The 23,167-nt window shown below is 44.2% G+C and overlaps 1 protein-coding gene across 1 annotated transcript in view; it reads right to left on the reverse strand.

The window, feature by feature from the left end:
- The window catches only part of RUNDC3B (RUN domain containing 3B), a 1,007,829-nt gene that overhangs the window by 437,614 nt on the left and 547,048 nt on the right, over nt 1–23,167 (reverse strand). Inside the window, exon 6 of the mRNA XM_078663594.1 lies at nt 22,257–22,337. Coding sequence (XP_078519720.1) covers nt 22,257–22,337 — 81 coding nt within the window. The remainder of the gene's footprint in view (nt 1–22,256; nt 22,338–23,167) is intronic.

The following is a 23,167-nucleotide window of genomic DNA, read 5'->3' on the forward strand; positions in this document are numbered from 1 at the left end:
TTCTAGTATAATGATGGGGAAGGTAGAAATACATTATCTGCATGATCTATAAGCACATATTTCATACACATTCATTTGCCAATTTGTACAGTTCTAGTTAGACCAATATGCATTTACAGTTACGATTCATATTGAGACATGGACAACCACAATGAAATGTAAATATGTTTGTGTCACCATCAAAATATAGGAGAAATAGCTGGTATCACATAAATCAACAGTCTCAGACAGGATTATAGAAAATGATGAAATTCATTATTAAAATTTAACCCCTCAGAGACAGACCTCAAGCGACATATCCATTTTGCCTCTGTTTGCCTCAGTCTGACTATTCTATCTCCTCCTCTGGCTCCTGCCCATACGTGATCTATGGCATGAAACCGAATCTCAGTTTGAGTGGGATGTGTCTCTGCTATATGTTGCGCTATCGGAGAATGATCATCTATCTTTTTGATGTCCCTAACGTGTTCCTGTATTCTTATTTTCAGCAGTCTGCTGCTACTGCCCACATATATTTTCTTACAGGAACACTGCAACACATATATGCAGAAGGTGGTATTGCAGTTCATGAAAGAGTATCCGGTACTCTTTCGAACGATTGTATTGGAATTTCGTACTCTTATTAATTCCAAATTGACAAACATTACATTTTCCGCATGTGTGAAAACCCACCGGACCTGTCGGAATCCACATGCGCGGATTAGATTTTCGTTCTTCAACATAGCTGGGGCACAGCATATTTCTAATTGTTTTCCCTTTGCGGTAAACTACTTTTGGTTGTGCAGAAATGGCATTGGCTGGTACTGTGTTGCAATGTAAGAGGCCCCAATGTCGTCTCAGAATGTTATATATATGGCCACTGAACATACCATATTCTGTTAAAAAGGCAACCTGCTCATCAAATTCATCTTTTTTTCTAGTTTGCTTAATCCTCTTGTCCTAAAGTTGCTGGATACGATAAATAATCACGCTTTCAATGGACTTCATTTCCCATGACCCAGCCACGATAGGAACTACGAGTTTCTCTTTTTTTGAAATTTCTGCGCGGTAAAAATAATCACGCACAGCTGAGCTGAAACGCCTAATCTTGGGTGGACATACGGGTATTTAAAGAGCCTGACATACGGGCTTTCCAGACTTATTCGGAAGGGACCGTATACGAGATACCAGCGGAACGCTAAAAGTGAGTACTGCGAGAACGCGTGTGTGTTTTTTTTCCACTTTTTTCTTTTCTTTAACTTAGGTTAAAAATACCGAACACGTGATATTACCCAATACTTGACTGGGTCAAACAGACAGTGCTTACCATGTAGCAGCAAATCAAGAGGGCATTTTGAGGCCAACTTCTTTCCCTGTGTTAGCTTCATACCCAAATCTTGTGAAAAACTGTACCCAATACTCGACTGGGTCAAACAGACAGTGCTTACCATGTAGCAGCAAATTAAGAGGGCTTTTTGAGGCCAACTTCTCTCCCTGTGTTAGCCTCATACCCAAATCTTGTGAAAAACTGTACATGAAATATTAGCACATGCTGTCTTTCTGTTGCTCATCGCTTTCCAAATGCATGTAGCATAATAATGCAAAACTGTAAGTTGTATGATTAATTCTAAATAAGTGAAGTCCATAGGAGAAAATATGGAATCTGTAGAGCATAATGTGTAAATGGCCAGTTGCACTATGGTATGTGCAACTCCCATTGTTTTTAAATGACAATCTTCATGTACATATCATATTTGTTTGCACTCATTGTTTTATCTTTTAAATATCTTCTATGTGTAATTCTTTGTCTTATGTACAATTGCTTCTAGCCCTGAAGAAGTCACGTGTGTGACGAAACGCGTTGGCAGCTAGCAATTTCCTGAAATCTTAAGTCTTTCGAATAAAAGTTTTTCCGATACAACTTTGAAGATCTGGACTTCGCCTCTTTTTGGAAAGCGTTTGTGTTATATATTTGAAAAATACGATTGCGTTATTTTATGCAACTATCACAATTTATATATAATTTCCCGTGTGCGGGTCACTGTATTTCTTAAGTGCATGTGATGATATGTATCATCATTTAGAGGGTGTTTAGGGATCACGCCCCCGACCTATACGCACAGGGTTTGAGAAATTTGACAATAGACTATACACAGGGGAATAGTGTGCAGGTAGAAAATAGCTCTGATCCCAGTCCTGTCGTGTTGTTTGAAAACTTCAATCTCTCTCCAGCAGGAAAATGAATCTGAGTTATATTGACATTTTTATTCTTGCCTGTAAACTGCAAGGCACACAAGGAACTTTGCATGCAGTTGCTTTTAAACCCATCATTTAATTCTAAACAACGCCCAACAAGCTCAGCGCCAGGTGCGGCTGCACCAGTCACACCGCCCTAAATCAGTCCTTGTTCATAATCAATAGGCGCTGGCTCTTCTTTAAAACTCAGTAGAGGCTCACCGATGACACTGCCTCGCCCTACATGCTGTGCCAACTCAAGCCTGGTCATTTACAATGGAAAAGTAGGTTGGGGCCTGAAACCACACTTGTGCATGGGACCAGCAGCAGAAATTCAAAATCAGGAGAGCTGCACTGGACGTTTGAGGCCAACCAGACCTTCATTCTAAACCAAGGTATGGAGCCGATTAGAACCTAGAGAAACCTTTGGTAGATTCTTGGCAAAGAAAACTAAAACCTATGCTACACAATACTTACTTCTTCCCTCGTGCTTGACTTAGGTTAGGTACATTGGGGTAGGCGTATTTTAGAAGCACCAGTTGAGTATTTTAGTCAATGTATTTATGTATGTATTTTTATATGGCTTAGAAACCATACAATGCTCTTACAGTATTATTTTATAATACTATTCTTGCTGTACGCATTATACTTTGCAGTCTACATAACGATTGTAGCAGTTCACTTCTCTTGCATGAGAAAGAAGACTGTTCAATAAACCTTTTTATTGAAAATGCCCTTCTCTATTTCTCTGCAACTCTGTAGAAACGAAGCATGCACAATTGACTGAGTGAAATACTTATCTATTGTTTCCACGACTCAGAAATATATTCTTAATCTTGGGAAACAAAGTTGTTATGTTTATGTGGTTGTCAGAAACTAATCCCTTCTTGTGTTTGAGAAAGTTTCTAGTGACCTCTGAGTTAGCTGGCACACAATTAAGTTTAGTATATTCGATAGAGACCTAGTAGGCCTCAGTCCTACATCAATCTATAGGATATATTATTTCAATGTGCAAAGCCTATTGGGAATATAGGAACCACACTACAATATGATGGACGTGGCTTGGTATTTCAGGATGGGTCTGGGCAGCATTTTGTGTATGCTTCGGCGTTTGAGGCTGTGTGGAGATTTTGGTGCTTGGCGCCAGTATGTGTTTGCGGTTGCATCTCGGCATGTGAAATGGCGAATGGAAATGTGGGGTCGGAGTCAGACATTAGGTGCTGTGCTTGGGCATTTTATGTTTATTTGAGGCTGTAGGTAGGTATTTGAGACAGTGCCCTGGCTGTTGAATGGTTGTGTCTGGACATTTGAGGCTACAATTTGGCAAATGTCTGTCATATGATGAAGGTGGTGCTTTTGTCTCTGTATACGTTTCTCTGCTCTAGTAACATGTTTATTTTTTTATTAGCCTTACAAGTATCGTAGTTTGTTTCTTAACTTTAGTCATGTCATGTCCTGTTAGCTCAAAGAGCCAAACTTAAGGCAATTTCTCATCCGGCCTTCATGGTCATTTTTTTGGATTGGCATCTTAATACATTTGTATTAAGTATCAGCACCAAGGGTATGGTTGATGTCTTTTAGGAAGTGTGCTTAAGAGGATCGGGGCTCTAACACCAGACAGCTTGATAGTTATACTCACCAACTTTCTTGCCAAGATAAATTATGTCTCACTTTTCTGTCAAGATACATTTAACCTCTCTTCCTAGCAAAGAACCAAATATATAGGCATTAACGTGCATGACGCAGACCTCCGTGATTAACAGGGTAAAGCACATTGTCGTGGAGGGACAGACCCTTCTTCTGGCATGCAATGCAATGAACTATAGTCATACCTTCCCCAGACCTAAAGATAATTTTAGAAAACAGGCAGATCAGTAAGGGGAAAGGGGTGTACTTGGACCAATGAGCATGGTATGCAGAGACCAAGTGGAATTAAGTGTGAAAACGTAGAGTAGGGTAGATATGGGGACTGCAGCTTGCGAAATGGTCAAATCCGCCTAACTTGAGACAAGCTAATGACTGATTTGGTAAAGATCTGCCTAACCTTAAGAAATAAAAAAAATTGTAAAATGCAAATCCAGTATTTGTAAAGCGCACAGATACCTATGGGTGTCCCGGCGCTGGGGGCCGTTGGGAAGATTAAGCGAGCTATTGCCCAGAGTCACATGGTGCTGGGCAGACTCCTGCCGCCGGTGCCAGGGATCGAAACGTGATCCCCAGCGTCAGTCGTCCTGGCCGTTGCGCAACACCTCTTCCCCCCAAGAGACTCGAAGCAGAGAAAAGAGCAAGAAAATTAGAGTGTCTGACCAGTTTCAGTCTAACGAAGGACAGGGTCCTATAGCTGTAACCTGTATAATGTCAGTGGAATCTTACCGACTCCTGTGGTCTCCTCGCAAAACCGATTAAATGAAAGCATCAGTGACCGTCATTCTGCATCCAATGTGTGAACATTCATTTTAAGTTAAAGCTGCTTGAAAGGATGTGTGACTGAGTCCGCCTTAATGGTATTCAGACTTGTAACCTGCAGAACACTGTATATTTTAGCAACAAGGTTTCAACTCACTCAAGCATCCTGCCAACAATCATTTCTATAGCAGCAGGATTACCAACATGTAACAGGCAGTTATTAGAATTATAGGATTTACATACATTTATTTCTGTGTTGTGGAAGAATTACTGTGAGCACATACTGGTATGGTTTGCGTAATTTTCAGATGGAACTAGAAATTATTATGTTCAGTTGAATCCTTTCTGATGTACTTCAAAAGGCATTTCCTAATAATGTATTCTTTTGACTTGGGAACTGTGCATTTATTAAGTATAAATTATCGCTTCTACTTTAAACAAACAGAGTTGAAGTGAATAATATGAAAGACAGCAAATATTGGATTGAATATAGGATTGCAGTAAAGTTGCCAAAGCGAGGTAAGTGACTTCGCAACGTGGTGGGGAAGAGGAACCTTGAGGCAGCTGCTGCAGGACCCTCGATGACTGCCTCAGTGTAGCGTTCAAACAAGAGGAACATGACCCCTAATAGATACGAAATGGACCAGTGACTTAGCCTGATAATTAAAAGCACTGCAAATATTAAGCATACTCGGCCACTGAGGATGCAATCAAAAGGCCGAGACCCAAAATAACAACATGGTGGCCAATGGCGCTCATAGAAGTAGAGGCTGAATGGGTTGCCATGTCCCCATCATAAAAAGGCTTACACAGGGAACTCTGGATACTTGTGAAAAGGCGGGATTTCACCTCTAGAGTCTGCTTACCATTCTCCAGAATCCCGTCACAGGTCGACTAGACCTTTTTACCTGTCATAGAGTGAATTTAGGCAATCTAGTCACAACTAATTAAATCAATTTCAGAATACCCAATTGCTTTCCCCAAAGAACCACTGACTAAAGACTGAATTTAAAAGGTTTATTACATAACCAAAAATAACTGGAGATACAGGCACCTCAACAAGAGGTTCAGAAGATAAACCGGTACTAGGTAGGCGCTCATCAGATGGGTCCCACTCCTACCCCTTCAGCCTCAGTTCGCAACCTCGGGGTCTTTTTTGACAACCAGCTGTCATTTAAGCAACATGTTGTAAAAGTCTCTGCCACCTGTACTACCATCATAAGGTGGCTGAGAAAAATCACGTGGATGCTTCCAGCTGACACCCTGAGGACAGTGGTCCAGGCCCTTGTCACCTCACGCCTGGACTACGGGAACATTCTGCTTCTGGGTGCATGTAAGGAGGTAACAAAGAAACTTCAAGTGGTCCAGAATATGGCAGTCCGCCTTCTCTGTAACTTGCCTGCCAGGTCATCGGCCTCCATCCATCTGCGCAAGCTGCACTGGTTGCGCATTGAGAGCCGAGTAAAATTTAAAGCTCTCTGTATAATGCACCATATTAAAATGGGTAAAGCCACTAAATATCTATCCTCCTTAGTCCAGCATTATGTTCCTTCCCGTACACTGAGATCCTCCACACAAAACAAGTTTCTGATCCCTCGGGTCAACAGAGCCAAAATGGGCGGCCGCTCGTTTGCTCTATTGGCGCCTTCCTTATGGAATTCCATGCCCCAATCCTTGCGATCAGAAATCTGTTATTTGACATTCCGCAAAGGAATTAAGACCTGGCTTTTTAATACTTAATTTGTGTCCTGATTCCCTCTTAAACTCACTCACTTTCTGTTTTTCTCTAGCGCCGGGAAACCTCCGGGTAGCTGCACGCTGAATAAATGCAATTATAATATTAATAATAATACTACAAACATCATCCTACGGAAAAGTCTCAACCGACTAATGAAAAGAACGAGAATCAATTCCAGAACCATTAAACTAAACAGGATGGCTATAACTTGTGTTCTGGTGCTCATCAGAATAAAAGACAAATTCAGATTAGTCTGTCCCTATTCTAGGCTGGATGACATCCCTACTCAGCAACCGCCCAACCTAACCAAAGGTGTCAGCCGTGGGGACTTCCTAAGAAGTTCGCCACCTTCTCTCTTAGACTAAAATTTCCATCCCTGCTGCTAAGCTCCTTGCCCATGCGACCGCTCTCTCTAGCTCCTCAGTCATCTGCTCTGCCTCCACCCTCGCTGCACTGTCCCTAATACGAAACCCCACAATGTTGTTGACACGCCTATAGGTACGCCCCTCTAGAAGGTGTTGAGTTCTGTAAAATTCCACATGGCGAAGATCCATCTTTGTCCGTTCAGCCGTCCTTGGGTCTCAGGCTCTTCATCCTTTCAAGTTGCCTCCTTGAATTCCGAGTCTACTCCTCCATGTCTAGGTCTAGAATCCTAACATACACACACAATGGGCCCTTCTACTACACTATCTGCTCGATGAGGCGCCTGCAAAGGAATACACGCAAATAACTCGCAGTCTATGATTATTGCAACAATTCTAAAGGTCACATCTATCAATCCTGTCTACCGCTCAATGTTTAAGCAAGACATTTCTCAACAGGCCTGCACCGTTTCCATTAACTAGGCCTCTGCTTGGGTTATAGGCCCAACGTTTTACATTAACTTGTTTCTTAATTCACTAGGCATCAAACCTTAAACAATAAATGCATCTTCTACTTTAAGCAAATTATATATATGTGTAATTCGTTACGTTTCAGATAAAGCAGATCTTAAGTTCTATTGCATTGTTAAACACACGTTGCATTAGGAGAAGGTTTCATTTTTTTAAAAAGCATCTATATATGTCAGCAAGCATGGATTGCACTTTGTAACGTTGGCTCTGCACATTTCTGATACCAATTCACTTTAGCACTTTTCATACCTTGCATCTAACTATGATTAACAGGCCTCTATATATGCGGGTGCTGACTACTTGTACATATGCTGCACCCCTACAAATTTCACTGTAAATGGCGCTCTCTCAGTTCCCCCCTTTGATAACCCGTGTCATCACCACCCTCACATCATCCTCAGGGTAAGAACTGAACTAAACAGAGCTTGTTGCCATTTGTCCCCTCTTGAGCATCTCCAATGCCCTCAAACTGTGGTATTGATTATCTTGCAGTCTTTCCATTCGCATCTCTTGCACTCTCATTGATCTCGCCAATCTATTCGCTTTGTACCACTTGCACAACCTCACTAAACCCCACAAGGCGATCACAAATGCCACTGCTATGATAAGGGGTTTCAGTACAAAACCAAGGAAACCCTTTCCTAGGTTGGCAAACCAGTTTCCAACCTTTCCAAATCCCTTGCCAACCGACTCCCATGCATTCTCTTGGGTCAAATCCTCAATCTCATAATGGATTGCAGTAATGTTGGTTATATATGTCTCCAGATCCTTAGAGTTGTCTGGTATATAAGTGCAGCATTCCTGAATCTTCAAACGTTTACAGACTCCGCCCTCTTTTGCTAGGAGGACGTCTAGAGCAAGACGGTTCTGTAAAACCATTGTCCTTATCGACAACATCTCACCCTCGACCAGCACTAATGACTTGGCAGTATTCATTGACAGTTCATCCACTACAGTTGCTAACCGTCTTATCTTGATGTCATTCAAAATGACTCCTAACATAGGTATCGCTGCTCCAAACACATCTCCAATCACTGCTCCAGCACTCTCCCCCCGCTTTACCCTCCTCTGGGACCCTCCCTCCAAGAGAGCAAAGTCCTCAGTATGGTAAATCTTGGGAAAGATAATTGCTAGATAACACGTTCCATACCACTTCTCTGGCAATCTCACATACACATTCTTTCCACAGACAAAGTATACAGTAGGGATCACCTGCACCACGCTCTTCAAGAAGTCCTTCGTGTAGTACTCTAATGTAAAGGTGTGTTCGCACGTGGTCTGACCCACATCCACATTTTCATAATACGTCTGTGGTCTGTGGAGACAAAACTTCCCTTTCTGTACTTCATCTAAAGCTATTGGACCGTAACTCCCTTTTGACCTGTGCTTCTTCTCTTCTTCGGTCCAATCTACCTTTCCTTGTCCTGAATCTCGCAACTGTTTTTGCTTCGTGTACCTATCTTCCACCTGCTCAATAAACTTCTTTTCCACCTCTGACAATGACCAAGTCAAATTGTGTCGGTGTGCATACGGTGTGTCTAGTTCTTGTGTGGGAATGAAAAAATATCCCAGTCTGTCTTCCGATTTATAATAGTCCCACTTATTCAAATGCTTGTAATTTGGGACTTCTGGTAACACAGCATCATAATTTGAAAAATAATATTCAAAATGATTTCTACCATACAATATGCTAATCAATAAACTACAGGAAATTCCATATGTCAACGGAAGGTGATGATATCTAATACCCTCTTCTACTGAGGCTGGCAATTGCATACACACGTAACAGTCTTTCGCATCCATCGCATCAATGTATTCATACAACAGTTTTGCATAAGCGTTCTGTCCAAAATTTCCTTTAGACAGGTCAGTATGCAACCTACGACTTTCTGCAGCCAGTAAGGCCTTCTCTCTTCTTTCTCTTTCTTCCTTCTGACTAGGGGTATTAGGCGTCGGTGTCCCCTCAGCCTTCTCTACTTGTTCGTGTGGTGCAAAATATGAAACTGAAACTACTATAACTATAAGGAGAATCACTCCTGCTAAAAGGGTGCCTACTATGCACTTGGCTCTACGATTCGGGTTTCCAGGTGCCATGGTTTTGGCTCAAACAGTTCGTGCTCCGAAACCACCCAAGTCTCTTTCTCTGCTATTTGAGAGTCTCTTGAACCACACCTGGCAACTTGAATATTCTGTTTCCGTTCTTCTTTTTCTTCAATCAACAGACAGCCCTAACCCTTCTCCGTCCTCTGTGGAAAGTCCCTAACTTTATTCTTCTTCCACTCGGCTCTAGGTTAGTTTTTAACAGTTTATTCACAATAGTCTTTTCAAAGTCTTTCAACGCACATTTTAAAGCTCAAAGTTCTTTTCAAAAAGTTCAAAGTTCAATTTTTACAGCTCTTAATAGTCTATGATTATACTTGATCCGATTGCCTGCAACACATAATCCAAAAGTTCCATGCAAAGCACAACTACATCATAGGCTGGCATGTCCGGAACGAAGGTAGGAAAAATAAGTCTTTCCAGGAGTAAATCACGTATCTTGCTTAGGAGAGGGGGATTAGGAATGGTGAGTGTCAGGATACCTTCGATTTCAAGTCCAGGTATCAACAGCACCACTTGCAGCTTAACATTGGGGATTGTGCTGGTCACTTCCACTGACCTCACCCTCCCGGACCTCAGTACCCCTGGCATTGGCAATCCTAACATTTGTGAAAGGATAGCTCCACTCTGGAGTGGCATATCTTTGGCACGGCACTCGCACCCTCCTTGACCTTCTCGGACCACTCTGCGCCGCTCCTTCGTTTTCCCCTTCCAGATCGGACTCTTCGGACACAGGAGCGAGTTCTCTTTCGGAAGCCAATCTCACATTCATTCGCCTCCGCCTTTCGGGCCAATGAGCTTCTGCACCTCTTGCTCGCCGGCCTCTCGTTTGCGCACCCTGTTCTTCCTCACTGTCAGCCTCTTCTGCACTCAGATCACCTTCTCCGCCACTCCCTTCTCCTGGGGCGGATTCAGTGTCACTGTTGTCATGATCATACACAGCTTGATCAGGGGAGTTCCCAACTTCTACCGGCACCCCCACAGCTTGACCTGTCCCCTCTTCCGGATCCTCTTCGTCGTTATTGTTTTCATCTACGAGAGGAGCTGTTCCTTCTTTAGGTGCTGGAGCTCGTCGGGTGAGTGAAGCATGGACCCAATTTGGCAATCCGCCACACTTCACAGCAGTAGTGGTCACGAGTATCACCTGGAAAGGTCCTCTCCAGCGTACATCCAAGCAGCTCTTCCTCACGTGCTTTCTCACGAATACCCAGTCACCCGGGCACAGGTCGTGACAGAGGTCGCTAGCAGCCGGAACCTCAGCAGCCTGCACCTGAAGGGACACAGAACGGATGACATCAGATAGTCCCCTGCAATAATCAAGAATCAGGTCATCTGTGATATTCAGCAAGGCAGTTGTAGGAATAGATGGCAGTCTCATAGCCCTCCCCATCAGAATTTCGTGAGGTGAGAGCCCTGTCCTCCTATCCGGGGTACTACGCATACTCATTAATACCAACGGCAGTGCATCGGGCCATTTCAGGGACGTGGATGAGCACACTTTTGCCATTCGGGCCTTCAGGGTCCCATTGATCTGCTCTACTATGCCAGAAGCCTCTGGACGGTAGCTACAATGCAGTCTTTGATCAATGTTCAGAGCAGAGCAAAGCATCTTCACAACTTCGCTATTAAAATGTTTTCCTCGGTCCGATTCCAGAGAGGTCGGAACCCCGAATCGTGGCACCAATTCCCTCAACAATAGTTTAGCCACAGTGAGTGTATCGCACCTACGAGTAGGGTATGCCTCAACCCATCTAGAGAACACACACACAATCACCAAGACATACCTAAGGCTATTACACCTCGGCATTTCAATGAAATCTATTTGCATCCTGTAAAAAGGTCCGCCAGACCTTCCAATGTGACTCAGTGTAACTGGTGTTCTTTTCCCAACATTTATCTGTTGACATGTCACACATCTCTGACATACTGCTTCCGCAGCCTGTCTAAATTTGGGATTGTACCATGTCTGTCTGAACACACGCAACATCGCATCCCTTCCCAGATGCACAGGACCATGTATCTGTCGTGCCATCGCACTCACCAGCTCATTCGTCAACACAGCTCTTCCATCCGCTGAAATCCACATGTCCAGGTCTCCCTTGACACAACCAGCCGATTCCCACACCTTTTTCTCATAATCCGACGTCTGTCCTTGCATGTCTCTCAATTCTTCCCAGGTATCTGCCACCTCAAGCATCATGCTTAGCTCAGTTCTCTCCTTTGGCCTCTCGATCGTCTGTTCAGTATATGAATATCCCTGCTCTGCACAGTAACGTGCAACTTCATCAGCATAACGATTCCCCATAGTCACGAAGTCTGTGCCTTTGGTGTGAGCTGTACATTTTACCACAGCTATCGCTGCAGGACCCTGCAAGGCCTCCAGCAATAACCTGACAAATTCGCCATTCCTGATTGGGGAGCCAGATGACGTCATGTAACCCCGCTGAGACCACAACTGACCGACGTCATGAACCACCCCAAACCCATATTGGCTGTCGGTGAAGATGGTAATCCGAATTCCGTTGGCTGCCAAACAGGCACGCGTCAACGCAATGATCTCAGCCACCTGAGCAGAGTGTACTCCTTCCAGGCAAGCTGCTTCAATTATTCCAGAGATAGTACAGACAGCAAAGGCTGCTCTCAACTGACCAGTATTGTCTCGTATGCATGAGCCGTCGACAAAGTAAATTTCATCAGGGTCGGTCAACGGCACATCAACAATATCCGGCCTAGGCTTTGTGCACAGTTCAGTTACATCAAGACAATCATGGTCTTCCCAATCATCTTCTATATCGTTTGGTAATGGCAACAAGGTAGCAGGATTCAAGACAGAGCACCTCCTGAGAGTCACATTCTCCGCAGCAAGTATAACCTGCTCGTAGCGTGTGAGCCTGTTGTTGGTTAAGTGCTGCGTCCTGGTCCTGGTCATCAACAATTCCACAGAATGAGGTACATGCACTGTCAGTGGATATCCCATTACAATGCTTTCACATCTTTCAATGCTGACACCTGTTGCAGAAACGGATTTGAGACATCCGGGCAACGCTGTGGCTACTGGATCTAAGGTAGCCGAAAAGTAGGCAACTGGTCTACGGACTCCTCCATGATCCTGCACTAAAACTGCTAAAGCACATCCTTCCCTTTCGCAGCAGAATAATGCAAATGATTTGTGGTAATCTGGCATTCCCAGAGCCGGAGCACGACACAAGTCCTCTCGCAGCTCGAGAAAAGCCATCATACAGTCTGTGCCCCATGGTACCGGATCAATTACATCCTTGTGCGTCAGTTTCTGCAAGGGTTTCGCTTTCAGTAAAAAGTTTGCAATCCATTGTCGGCAGTAGCCAACCATGCCAAGGAACATTCTAACCTCTCTCTGGGTTGAGGGCAGTCATTCTCATGATCTTTTCTATTCTATCTGGTGACACTTTCCGCTTTTCCTGCTCTATTCTGTGACCCAGATACTGCACTTCTTGCAGGCAGTACTGTAACTAGCTAGGTGATACCTTGTGCCCATTCTCTCCCAAATGGTTCAACAAGGCTATGGTGTCAATCCTACAAGCGTCTTCGGAGTCTGACGCAAAAAGGAGGTCGTCTATGTACTGTACGAGAACTGAGTTCTGTGGCAGTACTAGACTCTCTAAATTCCTTTTCAGCAACTGATTAAAGATCGATGGGCTCTCTGTATACCCTTGTGGGATACGGCACCATGTTAATACGCGACTCTCTATTTTGAACGCAAAAAGAAATTGGCTTTCCTCATGCAGTGGGATAGAAAAGAAAGCTTGACACAAATCAATCACAGAAAACCACTCAGCTTGGAACGGTATCTGAAACAGTATTCCTGCTGGATTCGGTACCACTGGACAACATGGGACAACTATGTTGTTAATTTTTCGTAGATCCTGTACTATCCTGTACTTCCCACTTGGCTTCTGCAAGCCCATTATCGGAGAGTTACAGGGGCTGCCCATAACCTCCTTCAGGATCCCCTGTCTAATCATGGACTCAATCACGGGTTTTATACCTTCAAGTGTCTCTGGGGTCAGCTTGTACTGTGGCGTTCTAGGGAAGTCCGCGTTCGGCTTTATCTGTATTCTAACAGGCTCTACTCCTTTGATCAGTCCGATCTCTTCCCCCGTAAAGTCCCACACTTCCGGTGCGACTGAGTCTCTCAAATCCCAGGGAAGTTCTTCCACAGTTATGGCAGGGTACAGTTCAATGCACACATGCGAATTTGCAACTTTAAAATCGGCATCATCATCATTAGTCTGCAACTCTACTCCCTTGGGGGTACAATAGATGGTACAATTCAGCTTACACAAAAGGTCTCTTCCTAGCAGACATACGGGGCTAGAATCACACACCACAAACTGGTGTCTATCTCTGAAACTTCCGATCTTTACCGGAACGGGCTCAGTCAGGGGATTTGTCATTCTTCTGTTTGCAACCCCCACCACTTGAATAGTCTGTCCTGAAAGAGGCAAATTAGGGACCACTGCGGACCGCACAGTAGACCTGGAAGCACCAGTATCCACCAAGAAGGTGGTGGGGTGTCCATCTACGTCAGCCTCTACAAAGGGTCCCCTCTGATCTACCTCTAGTACTGCCCCAAGGGTACAGTCTTCCTCCCCATTCAGACACCGTCCTGACACTGGATCAAAGTAATAGTGATCATCTCCCTCAACTATGAAGGGCATCTGCTTGTAAACCTTGTTCCCTACTGAAATCTTAGGTGGTTGAGGAACCGGAGCCCTAGGGGCCGATGTCCCCCCTTTTGTCATTTGGGGCTTAGTCACTGTCATCTTGCGCCTCGGAGGGGCTTCGACTTCCTCTTCCTCCTCCTCCTCCTCCTCCTCCTCCTCCTGCACCTGGTTGTGCGGATTATGGGGGCACTCGCGTTTCCAATGCCCGACCTCGTGACACTGATGGCACTTGGTCGTCTTTTTCAGGGTCGCTATATCTATCCTAGGTCTCGGACCTTCCTCATTGTCTCTTTTCTGTCCCCCTGACTTCCTTCCCAAGGTGCCATTTCCTGATTGGCCCTGTCCTCCTGCTTGCATCTGGACCAGCATCAGTTTGTCCTTAAGCTTCTTCGTTTTCAAATCTATCTCATCACTGCAGTACCTTGCATACCTCAAAATCTCGTCTAGAGGCTTGTTTTGCCAATAGATCAAATGTTGCTGTATCATGAGGCAGATATCAGGCCTCAATCCCAGCACAAACTTGGATACAAACTGTCCCATATCCTTCGGATCCATCACATCTAATCCACTGTACTGTTTAAAAATCAGCAATAGCCTCTCATAGTACTCATGCACCGTCTCTTTTGGTTCCTGCCTAGTCCGATCTATTTTTACCCAGTCTATGTCCTGTGGTGGTACCTTAGTCTTCAGCCACGTGATCGCCTGCTCGTACTTTGCCATTACCCTAGGTGACAGCCCGTTTGTGGCTGTATCTCGCTCTGGCTCCGCTGTGGGCCATTCGACACTGACTTTGCACGCTATCCACAAATCACTTGGAACCACAATGTCAAACAGTGTGTTTAAATCAATCCACAGTACTTTTGAGATTTTAACAAACCTCTCTACCTGCTTGTACCATTCCACTGGGCTCTCTCGCAACTTTGGGAAAGTGTTAGTAAAGGCAGCCAGGTCTCTCCTGCTCCAGGGTACATGTACATATCCCCCATGGGCCACCTCCCGCAAGGGGTACGCTTCGGCATGCATCAACCCTCCTCCCGGGGGTGTCCCAATAACACTCCGCCTAACAGTCTTTTTCTTTGACCACCTTTCCTCCCATCTCTCCAAGTTGGACCATGTTCGGATTCCCATGATCAGCTCCCTGATATGGGTCTTTAACCCGATCACCCTCTTTTCTTCCAGGTCTTGATCTGAGTACTGTAACCTATGGCCACTCTGTAAAGCTTTTGTTTTGGTCAAATCTACGCTGTATTTGTTTGCCAATTCAGAGAGTTTCTCATGAGCAGTCCTAGCCTTCCGAGTGACATCCTTTGCCACGAACAATAGCTCATCTGGTTCGTATAATTCAATCCTTTCTAGTGGCAGTGTACCTTCCACAATCTCCTCTACTTCTGAATTTAGTCTCAGCACGTCTAACCTTCTTGCCTTTATTGCCGCTCTCAATGTGCCTTGGCTAGAAGTTTCCTTAGAGTCCCTCCCGCTGCCGTTCTGACTCTCTCCTCTGTTCTCTTCAGGTGTGTTAGGAGGAACCCTTCTACCCTCACAGGTCTCGCAGTCCCACTCCTGCCTGCTGTTTCCAGAGGTGTGGTGGGACGTCCTCCTACTTCCCACACCTCCTCGTTCCCATTCTTGTCTGCTTTCGCTAGCTGCACAGTGAGAGACCATTCTATTCTCCTCGTTCTCCGACCCAAACACATTCCTCGACCTGTCGCTCTGGGTATCCACAACTGTTTCCCAGGTTCTCAAATCTGGCCTCAACTCCCTCATCGACTTCCGCCTTGGTCCTCTCAGATCCATCGATCCCCTCCAACCCCCTCTGTCTTCCGAAGGGTCTGCCGAAGTTACCAAAGGGGTGCTCCGTTCTACCGGTCGAGGTAATGTCTTCCACCCATCTGCCACATGAGTTCTACCATCGCTTGCACTTCTCTCACTCCCCATCTGGGGTAAATTCTCATTATGCGTCTGTTCTGGATTGTACACTGATACTATAGGACCTATGGTAACCGGTACTGTAAGTGCGTCTGGCAGTTTCTGAGAATGGACACCCTCTTCCACCCGTACCTTCTGTACTGTAAATCTTCCCACTACTCTATTTACCGGTGAGGGTGGAGGTGCCCTTTCTCCCTTATCTGGGGTAAACTTGTCCCCTGAGGGGTCCCAACCGTTCCCCATTGGTACTCCGCCTTCCCCTGTTGGGGCTTCCCAGTGCTTTCTCGATTGTTGCGTTCCCTCTAGCTCTGGATTGTATGGGGGTGGCCTTTCTGACAACAGCCTCTCTATCAGGCTGTCATCTGTCTCGCTGTCTTCATCTTCTGTACTCTTTTTCTGCCCATCCCCTGTCCTTTCCAGTAACGGATACAACTTATCTACTGTAATGGTCTGTACCCTCCATCTCTTTTCCATGGCATCCCATCTCGCTTCCTGAACCGCCCTTACCGATCGCTTCACTCTTTCCTGTCTCCTGTCTCTGTTCCTGTCGTGGGCTGCCCTGATCCATGCATTGAGCGCTTCAAACTGTGTTGGTCTGGGCAAAGGTCGCAATGCAGCCATAATTGCTTTCAACTGGTATAACACTTCTAGTCTACACGTTCCATATTTAGGAAAAGTCAATTCCTCATTTCCATCTGTCATCTTGCACCAATTATCAAGCCACAATATGGTATGCAACCCAACATTCGTTGCCATATAGTAAGCTGGAGCATCCTCGGGTGGAGCCTCCTCCCCGCCCGAGGTTCTATCTTGTTTTCTCCTTTTAAACATTTCCGCAATACTTTAAAACATTTCATGATGAAACCCACAACGTTTTCTTGTTTACAACCCTCGTTTACTTCCTGATGACAATCCACCAATCTCAGCGCGGCTTCACACTAACCGCCCTATCACAGCGCGGCTTCACACCAACCGCCCTATCACAGCGAGGCTCCTTCTGACGTCACTCGCCTCCGTTTCGCAGCAGTTCCCCTCCTTTCTCCGATGTCTCGCCGGTCACGCATGCGTCCCAATCATACACTAGAAATGATTACTTCCGATCAAGCAACCACCTCCCTGACTGTACAGCCACAGTCTAACTGTAATTGTCACCTTTCCGGGCAAATGCCTGTCCGCGAGCGAACAGACAATCACCTCTTTAACCTCCGGTAACTTCCGACCAGCGTCCGTTACCCACACAGTCCTTCGGGCGATCAATGGTACCTCATGACCCCCTTTCACAACAGTCGACAATTACTTTGGATGTTCGATACACCCCAACCACTTAAACTCTCCTTGAGCTTAAGATTTCCACCGGTTGCGCGCGCGCTCACAACCTGATCTCCTTTCACACTACAGGCATTCAACTCCGCAAGACATTACAACACAACGACACAACATAACACCGCAATCTAGCAACGCATGACCCTTTTCATACTCACTCTCCTCCGACCTGCTGCTTTCCGCCGCACTGTTACTCTCCGTCAAATTCCATGGAACGCCATCCTCCGTCCGTGGCTCTCTGGACACTCTTCATGTTCTTCTCTACAGGCCTCGGGGAAATCTTAACCTACTTCTAGATTACCCTTTCTCTAGAAGGTAACCATCCTACACTGCTACCAACTAAAAAGGCGGGATTTCACCTCTAGAGTCTGCTTACCATTCTCCAGAATCCCGTCACAGGTCGACTAGACCTTTTTACCTGTCATAGAGTGAATTTAGGCAATCTAGTCACAACTAATTAAATCAATTTCAGAATACCCAATTGCTTTCCCCAAAGAACCACTGACTAAAGACTGAATTTAAAAGGTTTATTACATAACCAAAAATAACTGGAGATACAGGCACCTCAACAGGAGGTTCAGAAGATAAACAGGTACTAGTACAAACATAATCCTACGGAAAAGTCTCAACCGACTAATGAAAAGAACGAGAATCAATTCCAGAACCATTAAACTAAACAGGATGGCTATAACTTGTGTTCTGGTGCTCATCAGAATAAAAGACATAAATTCAGATTAGTCTGTCCCTATTCTAGGCTAGATGACATCCCTACTCAACAACCGCCCAACCTAACCAAAGGTGTCAGCCGTGGGGACTTCCTAAGAAGTTCGCCACCTTCTCTCTTAGACTAAAGTTTCCATCCCTGCTGCTAAGCTCCTTGCCCATGCGACCGCTCTCTAGCTCCTCAGCCATCTGCTCTGCCTCCACCCTCGGGGCACTGTCCCTAATACGAAACCCCACAATGTTGTCGACACGCCTATAGGTACGCCCCTCTAGAAGGTGTTGAGTTCTGTAAAATTCCACAAATGGCGAAGATCCATCTTTGTCCGTTCAGCCGTCCTTGGGTCTCAGGCTCTTCATCCTTTCAAGTTGCCTCCTTGAATTCCGGGTCTACTCCTCCATGTCTAGGTCTAGAATCCTAACATACACACACAATGGGCCCTTCTACTACACTAGCTGCTCGATGAGGCGCCTGCAAAGGAATACACGCAAATAACTCGCAGTCTATGATTATTGCAACAATTCTAAAGGTCACATCTATCAATCCTGTCTACCGCTCAATGTTTAAGCAAGACATTTCTCAACAGGGTTGCACCGTTTCCATTAACTAGGCCTCTGCTTAGGTTATAGGCCCAACGTTTTACATTAACTTGTTTCTTAATTCATTAGGCATCAAACCTTAAACAATAAATGCATCTTCTACTTTAAGCAAATTATATATATGTGTAATTCGTTACGTTTCAGATAAAGCAGATCTTAAGTTCTATTGCATTGTTAAACACACGTTGCATTAGGAGAAGGTTTCATTTTTTTAAAAGCATCTATATATGTCAGCAAGCATGGATTGCACTTTGTAACGTTGGCTCTGCACATTTCTGATACCAATTCACTTTAGCACTTTTCATACCTTGCATCTAACTATGATGAACAGGCCTCTATATATGCGGGTGCTGACTACATATGCTGCACCCCTACAAATTTCACTGTAAATGGCGCTCTCTCACTTGTCCGCAGAAACCATTACCTGTGCGCTACAGGGACCAAGCAAACGGACTGAAAAAAGAGGTGGGTTGGAGAGAGCAGACTCAGTGCTTCCAGGACCATACTGGAACCAGAAGCTACGCCTTGGGTCAGTGGAAAAAGGGGGTGCTGCCTAGAGCCCGAGATCTGAGGCTGCTTGCATGCAGAAGCATGAGGAAGCTTCAGATTGGTCTTCATTCTGTTGCGCAGACAAAGAGGGCCTACAACTGGGGACAAGGTTGCATGTGGCCTACGGACCACCAGAGACCTCTGATGGGAGAAGACTGCTCAAGAGAACGGCACCATGTAAATCATTAAGCCCAATCTAAACATTTAAAAACAGACAAAAAAGTGACCTTGCTGCCTACAAATTCTGTAGGAACTGGACAACCTTCCATCTGAGAGATACAAATAAGGTCTGCTCAAGCTAGAGAAGAGATTAACACTGTTTGCAAACAAAAAGAATGGTACTGCCAAGAACATGGTCAAAATAGATCAAAGAGGGGAGGGGGAATTCATCAACACTAAACACTTTGTACCAGATCTACACGCAGAGAACCAGATCAACAAGTATCTCTTTCATGCATCTGAGCCCCATCTGGGACAAAAAAGATTCAAAGAGCTGTGAGAAGTGGAGAGAATCACGGGGGACTGAAGAACAAAGGTAATTAAATGCATCCTCATTCTACATAGGCCCCCAGAACCAAACCCATCAAGTTACATAAATTCTTTGAATATATGAAGAAGAAATTATGGGTTCTAGACTTAAAATACATGATCTAAACAGAAAAGTGTGGCAGCACAAAGGGCAACTGAGTGGGAAGGGTTGAATGTGGTCATTAGAGGAACGCAAGCACAACATGGAGGGTACCAGGCTCTGTTTAGAGCAGACTGTCTCCAAACATGAAAGCAACCTAGCACGATTAGACAAAGAACTATTACAGAAGTGATTCAGGCTGTATTAGAGATTACATGCAGGTTAGGAGAGGCAATGGGCACCCTTGACAAATGTATCCCTGTGGCACACCGTTAATGACTATGCACAGACAGAGAAAAGTCAGACTGGATACCTGCTTGGATGTTCCGAAGAGACCAGACTGAACACACAAGCTATCAATGCAAGGGGACAACAACATGATAATCAAGCTCTTAAAAACGGAGGCTTCTCCAAACTTATACCCACAGTGATGACCCCTGTTTGAAGTTCAGCATTTATAATTTCTTCCCAGTTAATCAAGATTGTAAAGGCATGTAGGGTTTGTGCTTTTCCTCAGAGTGAACTAAGAAAATAACCACAACTTGTCAAAATCTTGTGTTTTATAACAAATTGGAAAAGGGGAAGTGCAATGAAAGTTGTGTTTTTGTTTTCTGAACACAATCCCAACAAATGGTTTTGCTGTGCTAATGGCACTCTTCTCAGCAACACACAGTTGTGAAAAGGAGAACTTTTTTCACCCCCCACCACCAACTTCAGATAGTCTTTCTGCCTGGAAGGTTCACCTCAAATACTCTACACCAAGGGGCAAAAAGTCCACTAAGCACCAGGGTTTGGCATCCAAAAAAGGAATGTGTAAGGTGTCGAACAGTATTGGAATCAGGCCCCTGTCCTCTGACTATATTTATGTAAAAACTACACCCACAGATTTCCAAATTCATTCTCTCATGCCATGGGACATAGCAGCTGGTTTTTGGCTCTGGGTTTCAAGGGTTGTGGGGCAGAAAAATCTGAATTGGGCTATAAAGAGTACAGGGTGGGACTGATGCTGGAGTGGGAAAACACCCCTCCCCATTACTTTATTCTAAAAGCCTTTCACTGGTGGCTAGTTGGCTTTCTGCCACTCTAGTGTTGGAAGAATGCGAAAACCCCAATCTGCCCCCTCCAGGGGAGTTGTAGAAATGTCCTAAGTCTGGGTATAGTGGGGTGGCTTGAAGCCAAAACTTGGAGGACCACCACCTCTTTCCTTTTATTTTTGAATTAGTCCATCCTTGGAGTCTAGTGGGCTTTCTTTCACCCTAGAGACAGATTTGTGAATGTATTTACTACCCCAGACAAGGCATTGAAGTGCTTTTCAGAAAGTATCCCGCAACTCCAGCCCCAAAATGGATTAGTGGTGGATTAGTATAGGGAAATATAGGTTGTTAATTTGAGCACTGGACATGCAAGTCTGTTAGTTGGATTTAACAGGACAGAGGAGAGAGGAGTCTAGAAAGTTTTATTTGGAAGATCATAAGAGTAAAAGTGGATTGGAATGTGCCAAAGGAGGTATAGGGAAGGGAAGAGTATAGAAAGGGTTATTAGGGTGTATCATAGTAGTAAAAATGAGGTTTGGCGTTAGTCAAAGGATGGATGGAGGGAAGACTTTAGATCCCATTCAGTTTCATAACCTCATTCTATCAGACTAGAAATAACCTTAGGCTTCTCATCTTTTTAAAGACTTAAGGCATAAGCGATGGTAGGTAGCAGTTTGATAGCCACTACCTTTAGAAGCACTTGTGACTGAGCCCTGAGTAGATTTTTTGGATTGGAGGAAACTCAAGTGGAGCTGTGTGTTATTGAATTGGTGAGTTTTGATAGTGTTGCCAGCAAGCAGATTTCCCAGGGGCTTTATGTAGGGGTTGGAGATGACCATGGCACGCACTGCACTCCTTAGGGGTGCCACAGCTGTAACAAACTTCAGGGACCTGGAGGAGCCCATGTGAATGAGCTGATGTTAGTTGAATAGGTAGGGTGAGATGCATTATACATGTATGCATGAAAACCTTAACATAGTCATTAAATGCAAAGTTGGAATAGTGCATTAAACATTTGGTACACACTGTTTTTTTTACACATTAAAATAATTAGCAGATTTGCCTTTAAAAATCTTCAGATTGGGCATTTTCACTAATTCTTTACTGTATCACTATCAAACATTTACATTACGTGTAATAATGTTGTGGGGCTATTTTAAGGCCCAATACTTTGATGATGTTTCCTTTTGGTTTATCTGGAATGTGAATAAATTGATATGCCAATCAACTTTGTCCACAGCTCAAAGTATTCTTAAATTTCAATGTAAGAATCACACAATGAAATCAAAGATGAAAACATAACATTATTCTCGGTCACTGAGGATTTAAAATTTGAAGTTCTTTGAAAATATTAGAAAATGTAACACATGAAGCAGGCCATTACCATAAAATCACAATTTCCGAGTCACTGGAACAAATTACCTTTGAGTAAACTTCAAATAAGGCGTGTAGTCTATCACAGCGGGATGGCTTCCATCCAAACCTTCTCCTTTCAGGCAGAAACTAGCATAGAAAAATCATAAATTAAAAGAAAAATAAGAAACAGTGAAACGCAGTAATAAGTAACTAATAGAATGTAGTAGAGCCATGGCTTGTTTACTGCCATTAAGTACGAGGAAGAGTATGGGGAAAAGAGGAAGCAGAAAAGTATAGAGGAAGGAAAAAGGTAAGGGCCGAGGCCAATATAAATGCATCATTAAAGAAATAATGTAAAGGAAAGAGAACAAAACCTACGAGATGCTTGGACCAAAAGGGTGCTCGGAATGAGAAAGGAGTGCGATATGTAAAGAAATGATATATGAAAGGGAAAGAAAGATCAAAGAAAGAAATGTGCCAACTAAAGCCAAACAATGAATGAAGAGAGGGCAAATGAGTGACAGCTATAGGATATGAAACATAACAAAATCAAGGAATGGCTGAACAAGAGGAAAAAAAAAAGGACAGAATCAATACATGAGAAGTACAAACAGTCAAAAGCAGACCTACAAAAAAAAAAAAACTCCAGAAATTGAATTGATAATTAGAGACCACAAAATGCGAAGGCGACCCATGTCAACAATATAGGTTAAATTATTAGCATGGAAGTGAATCAAGTCACCACATCATTAATTCGAATCAGAATGCACTCCACTTACAAAGTGGCATATTCATGTTAACAAACATGCCTCAGCAATGCACGGGAACATTGGTCCCGACTAGCAACTACTCTGGGAGTAGATTACATTATGAATAGTTGACTTTTATGTCAAATATTCTTAGAATTGGTTGGATGTTTCATTTTCCCTTGTGCAGTGTCAGTTCATTACCTTCAGCTATCATTTTCAGACAGCTTT

Source organism: Lissotriton helveticus, chromosome 10 (genome assembly GCF_964261635.1).
Source record: "Lissotriton helveticus chromosome 10, aLisHel1.1, whole genome shotgun sequence".
Lineage (NCBI taxonomy): Eukaryota > Metazoa > Chordata > Amphibia > Caudata > Salamandridae > Lissotriton > Lissotriton helveticus.